This window comes from Asterias rubens, chromosome 15, assembly GCF_902459465.1.
Source record: "Asterias rubens chromosome 15, eAstRub1.3, whole genome shotgun sequence".
Taxonomy (NCBI): domain Eukaryota; kingdom Metazoa; phylum Echinodermata; class Asteroidea; order Forcipulatida; family Asteriidae; genus Asterias; species Asterias rubens.
In genome coordinates this window covers 6845843-6868798 of record NC_047076.1, presented here as the reverse complement: position 1 = coordinate 6868798, position 22956 = coordinate 6845843, and the positions used below count along the sequence as shown (strand labels likewise).

The following is a 22956-nucleotide window of genomic DNA, read 5'->3' as shown; positions in this document are numbered from 1 at the left end:
TTACAAAGTCTGCCAAACATATAGCTTGATCGAAGGAACTAATGTGTTGACATGCATCACAAACACTGAGATAGACATTGAACGAAAAATCAAGAAAATTTAATCAAAGAATCCCCTCGGTCTGGAGATGAGGAAATATTATGCTGTATTTCATTTTCAATCAGTCAGTCAGGTCAGTGGCCAATTTCATAGAGCTGCTTAAAGGGTCTATGTAACTTTTGTAGGACAAAAAACTAAACTTACACAGTTTGAAGATAATGATAGTAGAAAGCTTCCCTGAAAATATTACGCGCTGAGGTACTGTAGTTTTTGGGAAATGAGTAAAACAATGTCATGAAAATAATTTTTGTCTCATGAGACAAATTTTTTTTAAATCATTTACAAATGTATTTTCATGACATTGTTTTACTCATTTCTCAAAAACTACAGCACCTCAGTAAGTAATATTTGAAGGGAAGCTTTCCACTATCATTATCTTCAAACCCTGTAAATTTAATGTAAATCCATGGACATTTTGAAAAGGTATCAAAATCCTTTAAGCACAAAATTATGCTTAAGCAAAAAAAATCATACTTAGTAAAATCAGATTACCGGCCAAGACTCCACTCAATTGTTATGCTGAGTAAACAACAGCTAACTACCAGTCACAAGCAATGTATATGTTATGACACTTTTTCCAGTAACGTGTGTAAAATAAGCGAGCTATTTTCATGCTTAAGCAAATTTTTTGCTAAAGCAGTTCTATGAAATTGGCCCCAGGTCAGGCAAAACTGCAAGGGAGATCAATGAAATATCCAGAGAAATCACAGGCCTGAAACAAATCACAGGCCTGAAACAAATTAGTGGCTGTATGATAATGAATTGCTCAACTAGGTCGACCGAGCGAGGTAGAGGCTATCTGGAACCAAGCTGTTCAACATGGACATAGGAGGTCAGCGTGACGGACCAATGCTGTCTTTGCGGCTGATTGATTGATTGATTGATTGATAATGAAAAAGAGCATATATTTTATTTTACCCCTCGGGATTTAGAGGTGTGCTCCACTTCAAACTTGACTTCTTTACCAGCGGGCAAGTTCTCCACTATCAGATCATGGCCGGTGCAGGAGTGCAGGTTGAGTGATGAAACACCAGTTGTCACCTTTTAAAGTGTCGAAATACAAGTCATCAATAAGAAAACAGATCATATTAATCTCACGGCACTTCTGTTTAAGAAGTAACTATAAATAAATAAATAGTAACTTGCGGGTACAACCGTGCATTTATTGTCCCGAAGAAGAGCTGAATAAGAGTATACTGTTTGAAACGTCAAGACCACAGAGCCAACCATCACACAACAAGATATTTAATACAGGTTAATTGTACGCGCAAGTTTACTGTTTATTTAAAGTACTGTACTTTCTTACTTTTCACACTATGCACAGCTTGGAACCCCAGTTAGCACTTATTTTGTTTCAAGCAAATTTATATTTAAAAAGTTATCACACAAGTATGAGTGGAATTCGGAACAATATAGTGTGTCTGCACCAACTCTCACTAAATATACAGCCGTCGATTTCACAAAACTCTTCCTAACTTAAGACTAATCTTAGGACTCAGGACGAGACCCAACCCTGCACTGTAGCATGCAGACCTTAAGATTAATCCTAAGTTAGGACGAGTTACTCATCTTAACACGAGATAAGACGAGTCCGAACTCTTTGTGAAATCAACGGCTGGTCATCTTTGGTTGGTCTAGTGGTAAGTGTATCTGCTCTAGAATGGGAGAGGGATCAGGTTGGAATCCCATCCTATAAGTAGGACTGTTGGGCACTTGTGACAGGCTGTAGAGAAAAACCTGAACTGTGAGCACAAAGCGTAAAAGATTTCGAGCATTAAAACTAAGACGCGTGAAACCTGCATACATACACTTATCTTTGGTTTTAAAGGCCCTTACTGTGCAATTTGGGACGTTCTATATGGTTTTATCTTCACATATTTTTGAATTTGATCTTCATATATAATTTTTTTAAAACATTTCCGGTTAAAAAATTACATCCCTGTTGAAGGGGATTAGATTGAATAATTGGAACAAGAATATACCTTCTCCGCACCGGCTCCCCACGTGAAGGGGTTGACCTGATACGTAATCATATCCACATCCCAGCATGTAATCCCCATGTCATGGCACATGTACGCCCCAATCTTATCCACCCCGTTCTGCTGGATCAGCTCCTGCTCTATACCCGCCGGTAGCTTGAAGGCATTCTGGCCGGCTGTAAGGTCAATGTTGGCTAGCGTTGTCTGCCGGGAGCCTATGACATCCACTGAGCTGGTCTGTATGAGAAGGGGCTCCTCCCCTGGCTTCTGTGTTTGCAGGTAGGTCTGGTGGGTGCAACAAAGGGTAATTGGGACCAATGAGTCAAGGTGGCGGTACATGTAGATATATACATACTAGGTCATTTCAGTCAGCCTGTCGGGTCATACAGGTCAGGCAGGTCAGGCAGGTCAGTCAGGTCAGGTCAGTCAAGTCAGTCAGGTCAGACAGGTCAGGTCGGGTCAGGTCAGTCAGGTCAGTCTTGTCAGTCAGGTCAGCCTAAGACCAGCCAGCAACATTAAGGTGGTCCTGCTAGTTAACTATTATCTTTCTCAAAGTTTAAAAAGAGGATTGTCTCTTCATCTTCTTGTCACAAGCAGCAGCCTGCTGTAGACACGACTGTCACAAAGTAGAAGTGCTCCCCCCCCACCCTCCAACCCAGCCTTTGGTAATAGTTGACCTTTAAGAGAGACTATGCTTGGGTCAAATTGTGAAGCCATTTCCATTTGAGTTTCAAAACTATTCAAATGTTACCTGCAAGAGATCCAAGACACCATTGAGCGTTCTGTTGACAGCTGTTACCCGATTATGCATCCCAATATCAAGGGTGTGGTCCAAGCCCAATGCGCTGACCACGCTGGACATTGTGCTGGTCAAGGCCACGAGGATGTCTATGTCCAGATTCCCAGAGAGGTGGACGTTGGCGATGGTGTTCTTGCTACACGTCTCAATCAACTCGGCCGCTAGAATGACCGTGGAAGCTTTGAGCTAGGAAAGAAAGTTTCAATACAAAACAATCATGTTCTTGGTTTACCTGAGAACTACATGTGCTTCATCAATGTCTGGAAGATTAAATTCATTCATGGGTATGGTAGGGAATAGCCTTTAATCAAGGCGGACACAACTGTGGCACCCCCAGATATCACGCACTAAAAAAGACCAGCCTGAGCGACGAGGCCGCGAAGCGCCTTTTAGCAACTCGTTTTTCTAATTAGTTGTTCTTTCAGCACCTTCTGTGTGTTGCCCTCAGCAAGTGACTTTTTAGTGCACCAAAATGAGTGTGGGTCATGGGGCCCCGTGCAAGCGGCGTGTGATCTATGGTATTGCATCTTCCTATTGGCCAACAACTCATCAAGCTAATGCATTATGCATTACATTTCTCCCACCAAAATCTGTGGCAAAAAGTAATGAAAAACATAAGGCCCCAAAACGAGTTGCTTAAGGCGCCCGCGCTGGTCTTTTTTCGTACGTGATATCTGGGGTCCGTGCTTGACATCTGGGGGTGCCGCGTGCGCCTTAACTAAAGGCTAGGTAGGGCACTACTGAGTTGCCAGAAAGCCATCTGGTGCTGTGGAAATCGACTCTTTGGTTTAAGCTGAGGGGAAGACGGAGGTTGAGCTATGTCGGTGTCCAGAGACCACAACAGAGTTGGCTGCCTGCCTAGAGGACAGGGAAGATTAGAGACACCGCCAGGGATCTCGCCTACATGATTAATTGAAATTCATTCTGATCACTAGATTTCAATCAATACAATGTACAGACAAACTGGTGTACATCTGGTACCATAGCTGTGTATTGAGAGTGTGTTGCTACATGGAGGTACCAGTTTTCTTTTGTCATGTGGTTGCTAGTATAGCACAACCCAATGTACAGTCTAGTCTAACACCCTGTGTGCATATAGGATTTGAGGCATTGCATGGTGAGGTATCAATATATATTTGGTTTGCAGTAACACCATGTGTGTATCTACTTGCCAGGTAGAGTTTGTTCTTAGAGAACTGTCTTTCTTTATTCTACTACCGCACAGTAGATTGTTCGAGTATTCGGGAGACATCTCAGTTCTGAAAAGAACTGTCCTGCTTATTAACTATTACATGTACCTGGACGGATGGTATAGAAATGCATTTCTGATACCAAAGATTGCTTCTAATCGAACCTTGTCAAAACCTAATCAAACAAAACTATCTGGTACCTTTCTCCCTTTCAGATATTTTGTCTTATCTTCTGCAGATATTTTAAAGAGGTACACCAAAAGTTGCATAAATTAAGTTTTGTGATATTTTTATGCCAAACTTACTCCAGTATGGCATACACTGTATCATACATACCTCTAGTGGGACATAGCTACTTGCTGCGGTTGCCTGGCTGCTTTGCTGAATCTCAAACTGGTCTCTCATTGGCAGGGCTTTACCGGCTGCAACCAGAGCGTACCGGATGTGCCGCCTCAGGGACAACAGCTACATACATAAAAAAAATATAGAATATACAGATAGGTGAAGATATACTATTGGTAGAGGTGCTTGGCTTAATGTCATAGAGCTGCACAACAAAATTATTCTCCGCAGATTAAAGGAACACGTTGCCTTGGATCAGACGAGTTGGTCTATAAAAGCGTTTGTAACCATTTGTTATAAAATGCATATGGGTAGAAAGATGATGTAAAAGTAGAATACCATGATCCACACAAATACGCCTCAAAATAACGTGGTTTTCATTTGACGTAGTCAAACTTTGTAATCCCATAAATGGCCGACCGGTGTAGATCATTGTATTCTACTTTTACAACATCTTTCTAACCATATGCATTTTATAATGATTGATTTTTATATCTCCTAGGAGTAGTCCTAAGTTAGGACTGGTCCTAACTCTTTGTGAAATCGACCCCAGTTATTGGAGATAATTGTGCTGTTGAATGTTTAATAAAATAAAGAACTGTTGGTGTGTTCTTTCCAGCCATGCATATAACTCAATCCTTAAAGAGTTCTGAGCATGCGCACATTACCGAGAACAATGGATTTTACCTGGTAAGTCTGCTGCCACAAAGTGCCCAAAAGTTGTACATGTTATTGACACGCAATTTCCCGCTACGCTAGCTTGTGCATGGAGAGAATTCTGCAGTGGCACTCGTGGAGTGTCTTCGCTCCACCCCCCTACCCAACTCAAATGACATCATATGCACAAGTTCTCACCCTCGTATAGTCTGATCTCGCCGCAGTCAGAGGAACCTGCCGATTCAGGATACACGCCGCCATGTTGATGAACCCGTTCAGGTTGTGCTGGTCTCCCTGCTCTGTGTACACACTCAAGAGGTTGGATGGCGCGACTGTCACGTTGTACCTACATGTTTTATTTCATCCACAATTAAGTTACCATAGAAACAAGAGTTTAGGATTATACAGTTCAAACTAATGATAAATACAATCACATATTTAAAACAACAACATAACAATAATCTTCAATATAAAAAAAAGAGAACTGCGAAGCACGATAAACTTTCTCAAGAAAATTTTGTACAAAACAATTTGTTTAATCAAAACTTTTGTGTTTTGTTTTTTTTGCCTACAGGTGAACTCAATCCCCAAATATCCTCATCTCCTATTTGTTCCATCATCATTGAGACAGAAATGCTTCCATGATGTAGCTGAACATTGAATGACTTGAAAGTAATTGTGCTTCGCATCTCTCCGTTATCCGATACAATGAAAACATGATAGAAAAAAACAATGTACATTACTTTAAGTATAAAGAAAGTATAAACATACAAAAATGTCTTGGCATATTGGGTATGAAAATCAAATTCTGAAACAGGTGATGATAGGCGATTAGCCATGAATAAACTTAACAGTACTTAAATAATATAAACAAATGTAATGGCCGATACATTATATGAATTAAAACCTTACTTCAATTTGTGTTGTGCTCTAGCTAGACAATGTCCAAAATCCATTTAAAAATAGTTGACTCCGTGGTACCTCAACACCTAACTCTGGTACGATTGGCATGCCTGGTCTCTTGATGATAACTAATGAATACATGGAGAACAAAGCAACCACCTTTCTTTCCCTAAATGGAATTTTAATAGGTTTTCCTTGTGGTCAGGCATGTAATTAATTTGGTCCTAAAGTAGGACTTCTTCAATTAGTGCAAGGGCTGCCCTACTTGCCCGTTTGGTATAGACTTGAATAGAAATCAAAGCTTTTCTGATTTTTCCGAGAGCATCAAACAAATCGGAAATCAGACTAAAGTAGAGAGAATATCTTGCCTGTTGAGATTTATTACTTGATATTAATTAGACAAAAGTTGCCTTCCAACAAGGTGATTTCTTCGATGCTGCTTTGGAGGTTGTATCAAGAACTGACTAAACCGCAGTATACGTTGTATGACGTCCGACTGGTGCCATCCCCCCCCCCCCAACAAAGATATTGCCAAAATAGGACAGCCAAAAAGATAGTTTTAGATATAGAAAGGTTTGCGGTAACACCATGTAATGACTATCTCTAATGAGTTGGGGTGGTTCTGAAAAGAACCGTTGGTTTCAACTCGACGTTTCGATCAGTTTATGCTCTGATCATCTTCTGGACAAAGCAGACGATCAGAGCATACTGATCGAAACGTCGAGTTGAAACCAACGGTTCCTTTCAGAACCACCCCAACTCATTGGGGATAGTCATTACATGGTGTTAACGCAAACCTTTCTATATCGTTTTTTTTTTTTCATGCAAAGTGTCAAATCCTACTTAGTTTTAGATAGCTCATTTGCTAAAGCACTAGCACATAACCCTGGAGGTCACCAGGTTCACATTCCATTTTAGTCCATTTGTCTTTGTTGACCATGAATCCTAGACCCTGAGCCTTGCCAGTGGATTGGGTTTAGTACCTACCTGATTGCATGGTTTTCCTCCCGCGTCTAAAACTGTCATTTCTTCTTCACTTTCTCTACACATGTACATGTATATACAGGCCTACAGGGCCATATTCTACAGAGCTACAGAAAATATTGTTTAACAATTGTCTGCTAAGCAGAAATTAGCAGCATACCAGTCACAGATTGTATATGAGGAATGATAGCTTGCCTGGTAACCTTATTCTGGCGAGGAAAAAAGAATAATTTTGTAGTGCTTAGCTACTTTTTATGCTAAGCAGCAACTAGCAGCATACCAGTCACAGATTGTACATGTGGAATGGTAGTTTGCCTGGTAACCTTATTCTGGTAAGTATAATTTTGTAGTGCTTAGCTACTTTTTATGCTAAAGCAGCTCTGTGAAAATGGGCCCAGGTCAAAGTGTTAGTCATTATTGAGGGGTCCCTTAAATTCATAACCAGAGCAATAAAATTAAATACTCAAACCGATTGTACTTAAAAAAAAATTTTTTTTTTTTAAATGCCCTGTTAGTTTTCCAAACAAAAAATATACCAAATGCACCATTACTAAGCGAGGAAAAAAAGGGAACACTAATGTTCTATGCGGTGCAGAATAAGGCAAATCAACTTTTCAAAACAATTTCCACAATTTTATGCCAAGACATTTTTACTTAAAATCTAAAAAGTTAAGATTTTTATATGATTTAAACTGATAAGTATCTAGATTAATTAACCACTGTAAATAATTTGTTTACCCTGTTAAAATATAAATATTATCTTCTCTCTTTTTTCATCAAACTGGTCTTTTCTTTTAGCCATGTGACTTCCACAAGACAGCATGGCAAGAAATGGGAATAAAATTGGTCTTAAAGATACAAAAGTAGAGCAATTCTTGCTTTTGTGGAAGGCAGACTTTTAATTTGGCAGTGAGTTTTTAACTACACAATTGAAGGAAGCAGGAATATAATTGACTTTATATAGCTCAACACTAATATTTGTCAACAGACTTTCTCATGAAAATATTTTTTCAAGAATTTGGATTATTTGCATTATTGAAACTTACAATCAGTTACTAATTTTGCTTTCGATTAAAAAAAGATTCTTCACACTTCAATGATAGAGCGAGTATTTAGATAATGCTGAAAAAATAGCATGTAGATCTTGTTTTATAAAAATTCCATGATTTTTCAATTGAGTCCTAAATTTTTTTTTAACATCACCACTCATGATCATTTCTTTCATATGTTAAACAACAAAAAAATCTTGGTTAATCAACTGTTCGAACCTAAGTCTTTAAAATCGAAAATTAACTCACAAAAAGGCAAAAGACAAAGTTGTTCGGGGATATTAATACTGACTATATACAGAAACGTACAACAAAAATGCACTTGAAAAATGATACCTTCCAGAAACATTACCAAATCGGTAAAAATAACCCAAAAACATACTTTGTTAAAAAGAGAAAATAACAACTGTTAAGTTAGTAATATATAATTTTAGTAAAAACCTTTATGCAATAAATACACAATTACAAGCTGCATAGTTTGTGAGAGGAGAAAGGGAAAAAAAAACAAAGTGCCTGGAAGGAAAGGGTGAATTCTGAAATCAAGAAAGTAGCAAGGAGAATCAGTCAAAATCTAAACCTGGCAGTGTGATCACCATAAACCATTATCAAGGCACACCCATCACCACTCTTACATGTATGTATATTCATTTGGAAGCTTGGAATCTCAAGAATCATTCAAAGGATATTAAAGGAACATGTTGCCTTGGATCGGATGAGTTGGTCTAGAAAAAGCGTTTGAAACCGTTTGTTATGAAATGCATATGGTTAGAAAGATGTTTTAAAAGTAGAATATAATGATCCACACAAGTATCATTCAAAATTGCACGGTTTCCTTTTACGTCGCGAACTGACACAGCAATTTATGGGAGTCAAAAACTTGACTCCCATAAACGCCGACCTTGTTAGTCGACGAGGTAAAAAGAAAACCACGCAATTTCGAGGCATATTTGTGTAGATCATTGTATTCTACTTTTACAACATCTTTCTACCTATATGCATTTTATAACAAATGGTTACAGAACGCTTTTCAAAGACCAACTCGACCGATCCAAGGCAACATGTTCCTTTAAACCATTATCAAGGCACAGCCATCCACCACTCTTATGTATATTCATTTGGATGCTGGAATCTCAAGAATCATTAAAAGGATATTAAGGAGGGGGATACCTCTGCACAAGAGGAACATTGCGTGTTAAAGGCAGTGGACACTATTGGTAATTACTCAAATTATTAGCATAAAACATTACTTGGTAACAAGTAATGGGGAGAGGTTGATAGTGTAAAACATTGTGAGAAACGGCTCGCTCTGAAGTAACATAGTATTCAAGAAAGAAGTAATTTTCCACGAATTTGATTTTGAGACCTCAGATTTAGAATTTGAGGCCTGATATCAAGCATCTCAAAGCACACAACTTCGTATGACAAGGGTGTTTTTTTCTTTCATAGTTATCTCGTAACTTCAACGACCAATTGAGCTCAAATTTCCACAGGTTTGTTACTTTATGCACATGTTGAGATACACCAAGTGAGAAGACTGGGCTTTGACAATTACCAATAGTGTCCAGTGTCTTTAAAGTATCTGTTGGATACTGCAATCAAACCACCCCCCCCCCCCCTGTTGGATCACCCTAAATCCACAGAGATTTTCTGTTCTATATAAGAAAATACTTTTCTATACTGCAGTTTACAACAGACACAGATCTTATTGTTCTGCTAACCCCATACGCCTGCAACTATCAGTGTTCTCCACAGACTTTTTTTTAGGAGGGCGGCATGACGTAATCAAAATGCATAAACAATCCGCACGCTGTGATTGGCCATTGATAGACTCCAAAACAATACGCACGTTCACAATCTAAGTTTGTGAACGTGCGTATTGTGTTGGAGTCTATCAGCGGCCAATCACAGCGTGCGGATTGTTTACGCACTGTGCATGCAGTGGGTATTTCCATGTATCAACAGCGACGGTGTGCATGGTGTGTGTCATATGAACCATGTGGCCATCTGTACATCATGTTTTAACTGTTGTTTACGATCGCATTTCTGATGCTGTAGTTTTGAAGTCGCTTTTGGCTTGTCAGGTACTCGCTTGATCTTATTAAATACATGCATACAGTGGGTATTTCTATGTAGCGACGTCGACGGTGTACGTGGTGTGTGTCATATGAACCATGTGGCCGTCTGTACATCATGTTTTATCGCTTGTTTACGATCGCATTTTTGATGCTGTAGTTTTGAAGTCGGTTGTGGCTTGTCAGGTACTTGTTTGATCTTATTAAATGCAGTCTAAAAATAGTCTCTCTGTCCTTTTTTTTGCAGGGTTGTCAATAATTTTAGCAGGGAGGCCTAAATTTTAGGAGGGCGGTCCGCCCTGCCAATTTGCGTGTGTGGAGAACACTGAACTATATATGCTGTTACAGAAAATACGTCACCTCCGATACCCATTAATGCATTACTTTTCTGTAATAAAATATATAGTTGCAGGTGTGTGAGGCTAGCAGAACAATTCATTCTTTATCTGTTGTATACTGCAGTGTAGTATAGGACAAATTTTACGGATGGGAGATATACCCCCTGCCCCTTCTTCAACAATGTCTCTACTGCCAATGGCCATAGCAGTAGCCGCTTAGTTTGTATGTGTTCTAACCAAACCAAGGCTAGAAGGGAAAAAATAGTCTGGTCCCTTGTGCCCAAATGAGAATTATGGCTATCATTGTTATCTTAAATACGGGGAATCTAACCAAGATGGCTGTACCATGATAAGGGTCTATTGCTTTTCTTTACATATAGGCCAGTACAGAACTAGCAGCTGCGGCTTGGATGTTCAGCATGCGTTGAAGCATAGGCTGCCCTTACACCCTTAGCGACAGCCACAGCCGCAGCCACAAATTCGGACATGGCCTAAGCCTTAAGGAGAAGGTACAACATTGGCGGCAACTACTGATAATGAAGATGCCTTCAGGTTCAGATTTTCTTAAGTCTTTATCTTTGAACCCAGATTCATCAAATTATATGCCAAAAATATAGAAACATTGAGGGGGAGGGGGGATCGACCTCTGCCCCTTCTTTAACAATGTCCCTACTGCCAATGGCCACAGCAGTAGCCGGTTAACTTTAATGAAGAGCATACTGATCAAAACGTTGAGTTATCAACCACTAGTTCTTTTCAGAACTAACACTAATGAAAAGAGATTTTCACATGGTGTTACTACAAACCTCACCATGCTAAGTTTTGAAACACTTGCAGTGCTCTATTTTGTGGTTCTGCTTACCTTCAAAATCTGCGCTTATGGCAGCTAGTAAAGCTTGTAACTCTATGAACTGTTAGTGTAGAAGTCTGAGGTAATCAATGCCAATGTTATACCTTCCATGTAAGACAACCTTTGACTACAGATTAGCTCACACTTCATATGAACGCCAAAGCAAGGCGTATATTGCCCACCAACAACAGCGGTTCATACTTGGTTTGTAAAAAGTACATTGTACCTCAACTCTTTACCTGCAGGAATAATTTGTTTGTCTAGGATATGCACCTGACGTTCAGATGATGCGTGAGCTGGGCCCTATTTCATAGAGCTGCTTAAGCAGAGAACATTGCTTAACAATTTTCTGCTAAGCAGAAATGAGAAGTACACCAGTCACAAATTGTACTTGTGACATGATAGTTTGGCTGGTGCCCTTATTCTGATAAGCGTAATTTTGTTATGCTTAGCTACTTTTTTGTGCTTAAGCCGCTCTATGAAACTCGGCCCTGGGGCCTAAAAACAAGTGAAGCAGGAAAACCTTTAGCCACCATTGTTAGGATTGTATCTTGAAATGGCATCGTCTCTTAATAGTCTAAGCTGGAGAAGCCGACTGTATACAGGGTGAAGAAAGCAGTGAAAGGTGCTCAGAGATACAACAGAAAATAGATCGTGACCGCTTACATTAAAAAAGTGATCTGGAGATTCTAAGCTGTGTGACTGATAAGGTTGACGTGGCGGGATCCAAAGAAAAATTGAGTGTTAAGGTCGAGTCACACCGCAGCGATAACGAAAACGATAACGACGCAAAGAGAACGCTTTCTATTGGTTGAATTGCTCGTTTTTGCTCTCATTATCGAGGCCTGTGTGACCGGCCCTTTTTAGGCCGTGTCCAAAAGGGCGACTTCGGCTACAGCTACAGCTACATAAGCGTGTCTGCCAATGTTGAAGAATAGGCAGACGCGAGCAATCTAACTGTAGCTGTAGCCGAAGTCGCCGTTTCGGACGTTTCGGACATGGCCTTATAGTGCAAAGGGATTGCATTCTTCTTTTAGGGGAGGGGGGAGGGTTGGAGAGCATAAAACAAAATCCCAAATAAAAGTTGAAATTGGTAGACAGGTAATGAGTGAGCAGATAAGACCAGCGGCAGTTTGATGTGATTTCTTGGCAAAAGTGAAGATACCACTTTCTTTTCTCTGTCTTTTCTCTCAAGTGGAAATCTTGCGACTAATATAAATAATACATTTGTGTATGTACATAAACAAAATCACACCTACAAAGGGCTGGATTTTTTCTTAGTACACAGGAATGGCAATACAGGGGATGTTCATTCTAAGTCACCACTTGAAAGGGGGGTCTCTTGCAAAGTCTTTGGGTGTGGTTTCGCAGTTGTAATCAATAACTGTTCTGGATGAATTGGCCCTGGGTGATCTTTGAAGAAGTTCGCTTTTTTTTGTCTTTGATGTGGTTTATTTTGTAGACGTCAATTTGTAAGCATTGAATAAAATTAACTTTATTTTGTCAGATTTGAATTTTTGTTGATTTTTTGTTTACAAATGTAGATAACATGTGAATTAAGGACTCTAATATAAGTTGATTTATTTTTAGATATTGTTCAGTATGTTTGTTTAATTTTGGTTGATCAACCAAACCATGACAAAAATAGTGCAAATATTTCCACTGCTTTTTAGGCAACTTTCTCTCCCTCTCTTGGTCTTTGTGTCACACACTTTTAAGTCAAACCTTGTTCCTACAACTACATGTACGTACAATAGTAACTAACCCTGTGAACTATCCTAGAAGTTTACTCTACCTACAATATACCTTTATCACATTGCACCCACCTCGAATCAAACAAACCAAACTGGGGCTGAAGGGGAACAATTAGTCAGGCCCCTTTTTGGGTGTAATGAAAATCACTATTCGAGACTGATGTTCCAAAGATAGGAAAACTTGACCTTCGCTTTTGAAAGAAGGGCCAAGGTTTTTGTCTGGTAAGGGGCACACTATAAGGAAAATGTAAATTTGTATCGGAACTTTGCAAAGGGCACCGCAGCAAAAGCAAAGGGCACCGCAGCAAAAGCAAAGGGCACCGCAGCAAAAGCAAAGGGCACCACGGCAAAAGCACAGAGCACCACAGCACTTGCTGTGGGTGCTGTGGGTTAATTCCCTGAACATGACTGAGTTGGAGGCAGTATGATAACGGTCTAAATAATCCCAAACAGGAACAGTCCATGGAACTGTGGTAGAACCTCAGCGCCAAAATCAAGGGCCTTTTCCAAACCTAGGCTTGGGCTCCGGCTTCCAGCTAGGGCTTTGGCTTCCAGCTCTTAGAGCACTGTGCTTCAACTTTAAGCAGTGTCTAAAGCCAAAGCAAAAGCCAGAGCCTAACCCTGGGTCTGGAAAACACCTCTAGACCTCCTGAACACAACCATCTAAAGCCTACAGCAAATAAAAGGCTGACCATTTCATCACCAAACGAAACATGGAGGTCCATTCCATATTCCTCTAAAACACAGACAACTGCCGAGTAGATAAGAGATGCTAAGCAGGTTAGTGTAGGTTACTTAGCCAAGCCCTTAAAAATGGCAACGAAGGTTACCATTTGGCCAAACCAATTCGCTAAGCCCCCTTTGTATTCTTATAGACAATAGAGATAATACTACAGCTACTGTACTATCCTTTACAGCTATTCTACCTGAATATCAATACTCACTCACACACACTCTTGGCATTCCACCTCAAAAACAATTGGAAAATATTTGCACTTTTTTCGTCATGGTATCTAAACTTGTGAAGTTATTTTGAGCTACTTGGCAAGTGTTCTTGCAGTTGAATGGAGTAAGGAAAAACCAATTTGCACCAAACTTGTATCACTGATAGGTATATGCTTGTTAGAACAACAATCTTTGCAGAGTCTCGTGACCAGCTAAAAAGCCATCAACATGTATGTTTAAACAAGGGTGTGAATTGTTTCCTGTCTGTTCCCTACTTTACACAAATTTGCAAGTAATATTTTCTGATCATCAGAGTAATAACATTGAACCCTGATTTTTAAAGACCAGTCAATGGTTTTCAGGTCATCAGTTACAGATAGAACAAGTAATCAACATTTTATTTCAAGCTAAAATCTAGCATGAGATTTATTTACTCCACTCAACTGCAGGTTATGTTTATAAGTTTGTTAGCTAATTTACTAGTAATTATCTTTGCTTTGTTTGTAAACAGTCTCAAATTTGGCATACCAGCGTACATGTGTAAAAAATTAATAGTCTGTAAAAAGCATGTTTTTTTGATGGAAAGGGTGGGACAGGGGACAGAGCAAAACATTTTAAGGACAGTTCAAATGTTCCCACAACCTTGCACGCTTCTTGGGCAGAGAGAGACTGAAACGCAAAATTAAAAGATCAGCGTGATACAAAATCAGACAAACGAAAAAGAAGACAAACTTAAAGGCACTGGACACGTTTGGTAATTGCAAAAGACCAGTATTCTCACTTGGTTTATGCATAAAATAATAAAGCAGGGGCTTAAATTTTCGTCGCGCAGTTGCGCGAAAATAATGAAAGAAAAAGATGCCCTTGTTGCAGAAAATTGTGTGCTTTCAGATGCTTGAGAAAGGTTTCAGGCCTTAAGTCTTTCTCAGATTCAATTTTCCGTAAGAATTTTTTTAACTTTGTTATTCCAGAGTCAGTTCTCACTGTTTTATACTATCATTATCATTGCTCATTACCAAGTAAGTTTTTATGCTGATGAATATTTTGAAAAATTACCAAATGTGTCCAGTGGCTTGAAGTACTGTTTGGCAAGAAAGTAGGCAATTACAGAAGGGTGTTTTAGATTATGAGATTTGGGTACTTACAAGAATTCCTCCACGCTCTTCCCTGGACTGAACGTCTTAGGCAGGACTTGGATGTTGATGGAGCAGACAGACGTCTTCCCTCCCTGGCCATCGACTATGGCTACCTTCACATAAACTTCACATTATGGAAACATTGATATTTTAAGTCAAAGAGAATGATGACCGTATAAATATTAAAATTAATCAGAATAAGCAATGTTAAAAATTCATTACAAAAATTAGCAAATTGTTTGTACACGAACGGTAGAGTTGCTGACCATTGATTCTTTTCAGAACCAACACAAATTAAAGAAAATTTTATGTATATGGTGTCGCTGCAAACCTCACTAGAAAATACTTGGTTCAGAACCAAATCGGGCCAAACCATATTATTAAATTAAAGTACACAAAAAGTTTGACGTTTTAAACAGTGAGGAAGGACTGGATGTGCTGGAAGTCAAAAGATCAACAGTTGAAGTTGTTCGGAACAACTCTGGAGCGTCTCGAGGTAAACGCTGTGTTAGGTTAGCCTGTATGAAACCAAAATTTATTTGGGTCGACCTGGAGTCGCTTTTAATCTATTTGGCTCGACACAACTCTGGAGCGCCTGTCTGAACAGGGTGTAACTCTTTTGTGAAATGGAGCCAATCTCCATGGTTAATCGGTTTATCAGTCCATCCTTCTGTTTATTTGTTTGTTAGTTACAACTCAACCTACCCCTGTGGCTGTTGTTCTCATAGCCGGCCGGAAGCTGGAACTTGACAGCGTGTTTCATGCCGAAGTACAGAATGGTGAGGTCTTCGGTCTCATTGAGGCTGTAACTAATCTCATACTGAATTGGTGCATGCTGAATAAATAACAAGATAGCATAATGCTTAATCATAGAACATGAAACCTGGTAAGAATTTTTATAGAGCTGCTTAAACAGAAAAACACAGCTTAAATTTTTCTGCTAAAGGACCATACAGAATTGTCAATGTTCAAACAATTCAATTGTTTTTTTCTTGAAACTATGGGTGGGTGGGTCAAAAGAAATAACTGAAAGTCGCAATTTAGTTTGTAGATGTGGGAGGAAAACTCTAACTAGGGAAAACCAGTGCTTGGGCAAGGATGTGTCAAACCAAAAAGAAAACAACATATCCAGCTTTCATTCCTGATTAAACTAAACAGTAAAGTTTGTTTGGAAAAGCCATTAAAAACTACTGATGTTGAAGACATTTGATCTAAAATATCTGGTTCATTTGAGGCATTACTTTGTTCTTCTGTGTATAGAATTCTTTATGAAACCATCCAATATTTATAAATCTAAATATGGTTGGAGGGGGAGTTGAAACATTTCCAATAAAAGGCTGGTAACTTATTCAGGTAAGCACAATTTTGTTGTATATTTGGTTTGCGATAACACCAAGTGTGTATCTACTTGCCAGGTAGAGTTTGTTCTTAGAGAACTGTCTTTCTTTATTCTACTATCACGGAGTAGATGTTCGAGGGTTCGGGAGACTTCTCAGTTCTGAAAAGAACTGTCCTGCTTTTTAACTATTACCCGGGCGGATGGTATAGAAAATAAGCTGGTACTACTACTTTAGCTTTTAGGATCGTAAATAACTGTACTACCACAGAGTCAGTTCTCCAAGAACAAACTCTACCTGGCAAGTAGATACACACATAGTGTTACCGCAAACCAAATACACATTGATACCTCATCATGCAATGCCTCAAATCCTATACACAGTTTTGTTGAGCTTAGAAACTTGGATTACTTCATACTTGGATCTTGATATACCAAATACATGGGCACTTTTCAAAAAGCTTACCTGGTCCTGCCAGCCAAGGCATTGTATTGTGAAAACCGTTTCCATTTCAGTGCCATCACCTGGAGTGATGGAACACAGACCAGCCCTGGGGCCGGTGTTAACCAGGGTGTACTGATGGGCTTCCCCTATCCTGGTAATCCCATTCTCTGTAAAGGCAGATCATACATTGTACATCTGTTGTTTTGGGGTTGTTTGTTTTATCAAGTAATAATAATAGTAATAGTAGTAATACAGAGAAATGTATAAAGTGCAGATCAGCTCCGCCTCAAGGCGCTGGAGATAATCAAATAGATTAAATAAAATATATTACAAACAAGAAAAGTTGTAAAATCACCTGAGGCCGAGGCCTGGGATAATTTACCTCGACTTCGTCTTGGTAAAATTATCAAGAACCAGGCCTCGTTGGGATTAAACCACTAGTTGAAAACCTCTTTACCACACATTAATTCCCTTATACATGAATGTATGTGTTGTCATTTAGCCTTTTAGAAAGACTCTACTATGATTTGGAACATTCTTCCTACTGCCATTAGGAATTCTAAAGACTCACCTTTTTCCACGTTAGTTGCTTTCTAGTGCGCTATGATCTTGATGGAATAGCACCTCATAAATTTGAATTGTTATGTTATGTTATGTTATGATTGAAACATGAGACCACAAAAAAAAAATTGTTTTGCATATTGTTAATATTTAAAAATTTATCTTCATTCTAAACTTCAGTTGCTTTGTTTCAAATACAACTGACAAATAACACAGAGTTCCTCTTACCGTGACTATGTGCCTGGACCACAATGGCGTATGTCCGACTCTCCTGCAGCACCCCCTCTCTGAGGGTGAGGGCTCGACCGTTCAGACCTGTCGTTGTATCTCCAGAGGACAGCACCCTCTGCTGGAGAGACTTGGATACAATGTGGTCGTTGATGATTATGAATTCCTCATCGACTCTGACTTCGTCACCGGGATCTGTAATGGACTCACTTGGGTCTGTGTCCCCCATGGGTGGTGCTGTTGGGAAAGACATTCAAACTGTTATACAGGTGAAAATTACTTTTGTGGTACATCAGATTGTGACCAAAATAAAATGTTTGGGAAGTTTGTTGACTCATATTTTGTTTATTCATCTGAAAAGAGCCTAGTCTATGCTTTAATGCTGTCCAAGAGTTTGTGCAAGTGGAACAACCAAGAAAAGTGAGAGAATGATACTGAGGTAAAAGCAGACATGCCAACCTCTGGGATCACAAAACTGTATTCTGAAACCCCAAAACCTGTATTTTGCATCAAAAACCTGTATTTTTTTTTAAACACGTGTAAACGTAGTTTTAAGCCCCGAGACAGGCAAAATAGAGAAGGTGTGAAGGCCATTAAGTTATCAAACAGCCTAATTAAACCAGTAAATTAAAACTTGAAGAGAAAAAAAAAAAAAAAGAAAAAAAAAAATTAAAAAAAATTAATAAATATTGGCAGAGGTTTCCCTACGGGTGGTTAACCCAATGGAACAGGTTTTATATGAAAAAAAGATATTGATAAATCATATCTTAAAGACATTTCATATAGAAACCCTTGTCAATTAATTAAATATAATTTTCTTTGTCAAAAGAAGACAATTACAAAAAAAAAACAATTTAATTTCAATGAAGAAGAAGAAAAAAAAAAAAAATCATCCCAAAAAGTTTTGTTTGTTGTATTTGGGGGCATAGTTCTTAAATTTATCTTAAATAAATCTCGCTTCAGGCACTCTATATCTTTTGTGTCTTTATTTTGGCAAAATTATTTTGCAAACTTGATTCGTCCGTTCACAAAACGACCAATACCATATAAGGGCATTTGACAACAGCGCCCTCTGTTGTTCAATGAATTGTGTTAGACGGGTTCCCTGTGAAATCGGGACGTCAGATAAACTGGCGTGTAGTAAGCAATGCAGGTTTGTGCTACTAGCGTGCGTGCAATGATGGATGCGAGGGAATCTCCGTTGCGCTCGCTCGATGTGTGGTGAAAGTTGAATAAGGAATACCCCCGTGGAATAATAAAGTTCACTGGATAATCATTATCGGCCGTAAGTAGTCGGCCGAAAACTTATTTGTGTCAATAAAAAAATATTGAACTTGAGTTAAAAAAGGGCACGACGGCCAACTGGGATAAAATTGTATTTTTGCGGTGGCGATGCTCAAACCGTATTTTTTTTACAAAACCCGTACACCCGTATTTTTTACAAAAACCTGTACGAAATACGGGAAAAACGTACTAGTTGGCATGTCTGTAAAAGGGGTATAGAGTTGAGTTGTTTATTGAACACACATCGGTGCATTTTCATTCAATGCTAATTTTAGCCGCTGTTTGATAATATTTATCAGGTCATTAATTTTGTGAGTAATAATGCGACCAGAACACAATGATCGATTCAATGAACCTTGACCACTGATCGAATTAGGTAAAATTTACCATTTCATATTAATCGAAAATGGTCAAATGAAAAAAAAGTTACTTACGAGGATTTTGATCTGTCTCCTCACTGTGACCTGCAGGAAAAGAATTAATTGATAAAATTTAAAAATCTGCATTTTAATACAGTGTACATGCACTCCATGTTTATCAGTCTCATATCTTTATTAACCCTCCTGGTCAATACAACCATTCAATACCATCCACTGTGGTTTTGGGTTACATGTCAGCCTGCTAAATGATATCATACTGTGAATGTATCTACACAGTACACAGTCAACCCTCCTACTCTTTGTCCATTCACTATCATCCACTGTTGTTTTAAAAAATAAACATGCCTAAAAGATATCACGTGGTCAATGCATCTAATACACAGTACCGTCAACCTTCATACCGCCTGACCATTAACTATCATCCATTGATGGTTTGAAAGATAAACTATGCTTTAATGATATCATCATGTGCTGAATGCATAAATACAGTACACAGTCGACCCTCCTACTGTCTGAACATTCAATCTCATCTCATCCACTGTATTTTTAAGTAATATGTCAGCCTGCTAAATAATATGTGGTGAATTTATATACACAGTACAGACAGAACGTTTTTACTCTCATGTCTTTACTTTCATGCAAGATACTACATGTATATGTTTTCCAAAATGGAGATACAACAGGTTTTTTTTTAAAGATGCAACGATATGAGGAAAATTTCAACTGCTAAATGGAGATGGCAGGCTTGAAGATGACAGAACAATTTCACATGGCTTGAGAAATTATCACAAGATGTTAGAAAGTGAACAACAAATCAATAAAAAAAAAAGCTTACCCAAATATTCCTCTGGGTAGTCCTCATAAGAACCCTCGAATTCCCCAGTGAATGTTCCACCGCCTACACCAACTCCTTGGCTGCCATTCTGACTAGGCTGGTTCGTGTCTTGAATAGGTTCATCGACATTGGTGTCCAGATCTTCCTCATAATTATTGTCGACAGTCGTATCTTGATTACTTGGGGAATTGTTTGAAACTTCCGTGAGGGAAGATCCAGTGTCCTCGATGAGGGAAGCTCCGGGTCCCTGGGTCCCATTTGAGGTAGCTGATCCAGGAGTGTCTTCGTCAAGACTTCCAACAGCCTCTCCAAAGCTGCTTCCAGCTTCGTCGAAGCTACCTGTAGCTTGGCCAGTTTCATCCAAGCTGGTTCCTTGACTAGTATTTGCTGCGTCCCCACTGCCAGTAGCTTCATCGAAGCTGCCAGTAGCTTCATCGAAGCTGCCAGTAGCTTCATCGAAGCTGCCAGTAGCTTCATCTAAGCTGCCAGTAGCTTCATCCAAGCTGCCCGTAGCTTCATCCAAGCTGCCCGTAGCTTCATCCAAGCTGCCAGTAGCTTCGTCGAAGCTGCCAGTAGCTTCGTCCAAGCTGTCAGTAGCTTCATCCAAGCTACCTGTTGTTTCTGCAATGCTTCCAGTAGCTTCATCAAAACTACCTGCAGCTTCTTCAAAGCTGCCAGTATCCAAGATGTCAGTAGCTTCATCCAAGCTGTCAGTAGCTTCATCCAAGCTGCCAATAGCTTCTCCTAAGCTGCCAGTAGCTTCATCCAAGCTTTCAGCAGCTTCATCCAAGCTGCCAATAGCTTCTCCTAAGCTGCCAGTAGCTTCATCCAAGCTGCCAGTAGCTTCATCCAAGCTACCTGTTGTTTCTGCTATGCTTCCAGTGGCTTCTGCAAAGCTACCAGCATCTTCTTCCAAGCTGCCAGTAGCTTCATCCAAGCTGCCTGTTGTTTCTGCTATGCTTCCAGTGGCTTCTTCAAAGCTACCTGCAGCTTCTTCAAAACTTCCTGCAGCTTCTTCGAAGCTCCCAACTGCTTCTTCAAAGCTACCGCCAGTTTCAACAATGCTTCCTCCGCCCCCTGCTTCCTCAAAGCTGTTTCCAGTTTCCACTGTACTGTCTCCAGCTTCTTCAAAGCTAACACCTGCTACCATAGTGACAGTTACCTCAGCTGACGTGTTTCCAAGAACCTGAACAAAAGATGCATTGGTAGCCTCAACAAATGATGCAGCTTCCGGAGAACTTGCAGCTGTGTCTTCTACAAAACTTCCTTGAGCTGCATCAGGGGTTCCACTAAGTACATCTCCAGTCAAACTACCTCCTGTCTCTTCGACAAAGCCGTCAACATTTTCTAGGAAACTCCCTTCCTTGATGCTTCCTGCCCCCTCACCAGGGTCACCGCCATCATAGCTTCCCTCGAAGGGAATGGTTTCATTGGAAGCTGATGTAGTATTTGGCTGAGTTGATCCATCACCAGCATCTTCTCCTGTGCCACCTGGTGTCAATATTCCTGTACTTATTACATTGCTGACGCTGTTCTGCGGGGTAGACGTACCACTTGTCACAGTGCCTTAAAACAATATAAAAAAAACAATCAATGTAATTCAAAGTAACAAGCTTTTGTGATGGCATGTAATGCCACTTTCACACTTAACATAATTTTACAGGAAGATCCCGTAAAAATTTGGTTGACCTTTTCACACTTACCCCTAGCAAATTTCTTGGCCTGATTTCATAGAGCTACTTAAACAGAGAATAGTGCTTAACCTTTTCCTGCTGATCAAAAATGAGCAGGACACCAGTCACAAATATTGTACTACGCATATAGTTGTGCATAGCTACTTTTTGTGCTAAGCAGCTCTGTGTCAAGCTGGGTACCAGAAAATACTGCTGAGCAAAATTCTTTACACAGAACAAAAAAAACGACTGGGGCACCAGTCGTAACAATGTCAACATTTAGGCATGTTGGCTGGTAACCTGTTTCCTGTACACTGTGTTTGGCAAATTTTTGTGCTGGCATGATTTTTAACATTGTGCCCTGATCAAAACCGGTTGGTCATTCATAAGGGAATCAATGTGTGGTGAAGAGGTTTTCAACTAGTAGTTTAATCCCAACGAGGCCTGGTTCGTGATAATTTTACCGAGGCGTAGGTAAATTATACAGAACCAGGCCTCGGCGGGTTTAAACCACTAGTTGAAAACCGATTCAACACACTTTGATTCCCATTCATAAATACCTTTTCGGTCAAAAACATCATCACTTTTTGCTCAAAAAGTAAAATAAATGCAAAAATTATAATTGTTAAATGATTTGATACAACACCCCTCCAGCTATGAATTGGTAAAGCCCTCCGCCGTCCTCGAGTAGACAACTCCTTATAAGGGAATGCCGTGCACGTCTCACATATCGCGTGACTGTTTCAGCTGCTGCTCTCGACCAATAGGAATGAAGAAACTGTCTTAAAAGAACAGGTGCAAGGTCGCGTGTCACGCCCATGAATTAACACGTTTTACCGGTCATAAACAAAGGTTTATACACACCCACGTGACACGCTCTCCACCAATAGGAATAGCAAAACTGTCTGAGGTATTTATGAATACAGAACAAAAAGAGTATATCTATCACCCAACTAAAACCAGAGCCACCGATAATAACATGTACATTAACTCACTCTGACTGATGATGTTGGTTTCCTCCTCGGGGCTGGAAGACGGTGTTGATCCAGAGCTGTCATTGGACACAAGATACTGGCCGTAAGAGCCATCCCCTGACTCACAACGCTGATCTGTTTGA

At 39.6% G+C, this 22956-nt stretch overlaps 1 protein-coding gene across 1 annotated transcript in view; it reads right to left on the bottom strand.

Annotated features, from left to right (window-relative positions):
• LOC117299811 overlaps nucleotides 1-22956 on the bottom strand; it is a 150895-nt gene that overhangs the window by 65801 nt on the left and 62138 nt on the right. The window contains exons 23-34 of the mRNA XM_033783335.1: nucleotides 22835-22948; nucleotides 20167-21732; nucleotides 19386-19415; nucleotides 17668-17904; nucleotides 16900-17045; nucleotides 15803-15932; nucleotides 15107-15221; nucleotides 5265-5412; nucleotides 4404-4532; nucleotides 2830-3063; nucleotides 2082-2363; nucleotides 1018-1140 (exon numbers count right to left, since the gene is read on the bottom strand). Of these exons, the coding sequence (XP_033639226.1) occupies nucleotides 1018-1140; nucleotides 2082-2363; nucleotides 2830-3063; nucleotides 4404-4532; nucleotides 5265-5412; nucleotides 15107-15221; nucleotides 15803-15932; nucleotides 16900-17045; nucleotides 17668-17904; nucleotides 19386-19415; nucleotides 20167-21732; nucleotides 22835-22948 (3254 nt within the window). The remainder of the gene's footprint in view (nucleotides 1-1017; nucleotides 1141-2081; nucleotides 2364-2829; nucleotides 3064-4403; nucleotides 4533-5264; nucleotides 5413-15106; nucleotides 15222-15802; nucleotides 15933-16899; nucleotides 17046-17667; nucleotides 17905-19385; nucleotides 19416-20166; nucleotides 21733-22834; nucleotides 22949-22956) is intronic.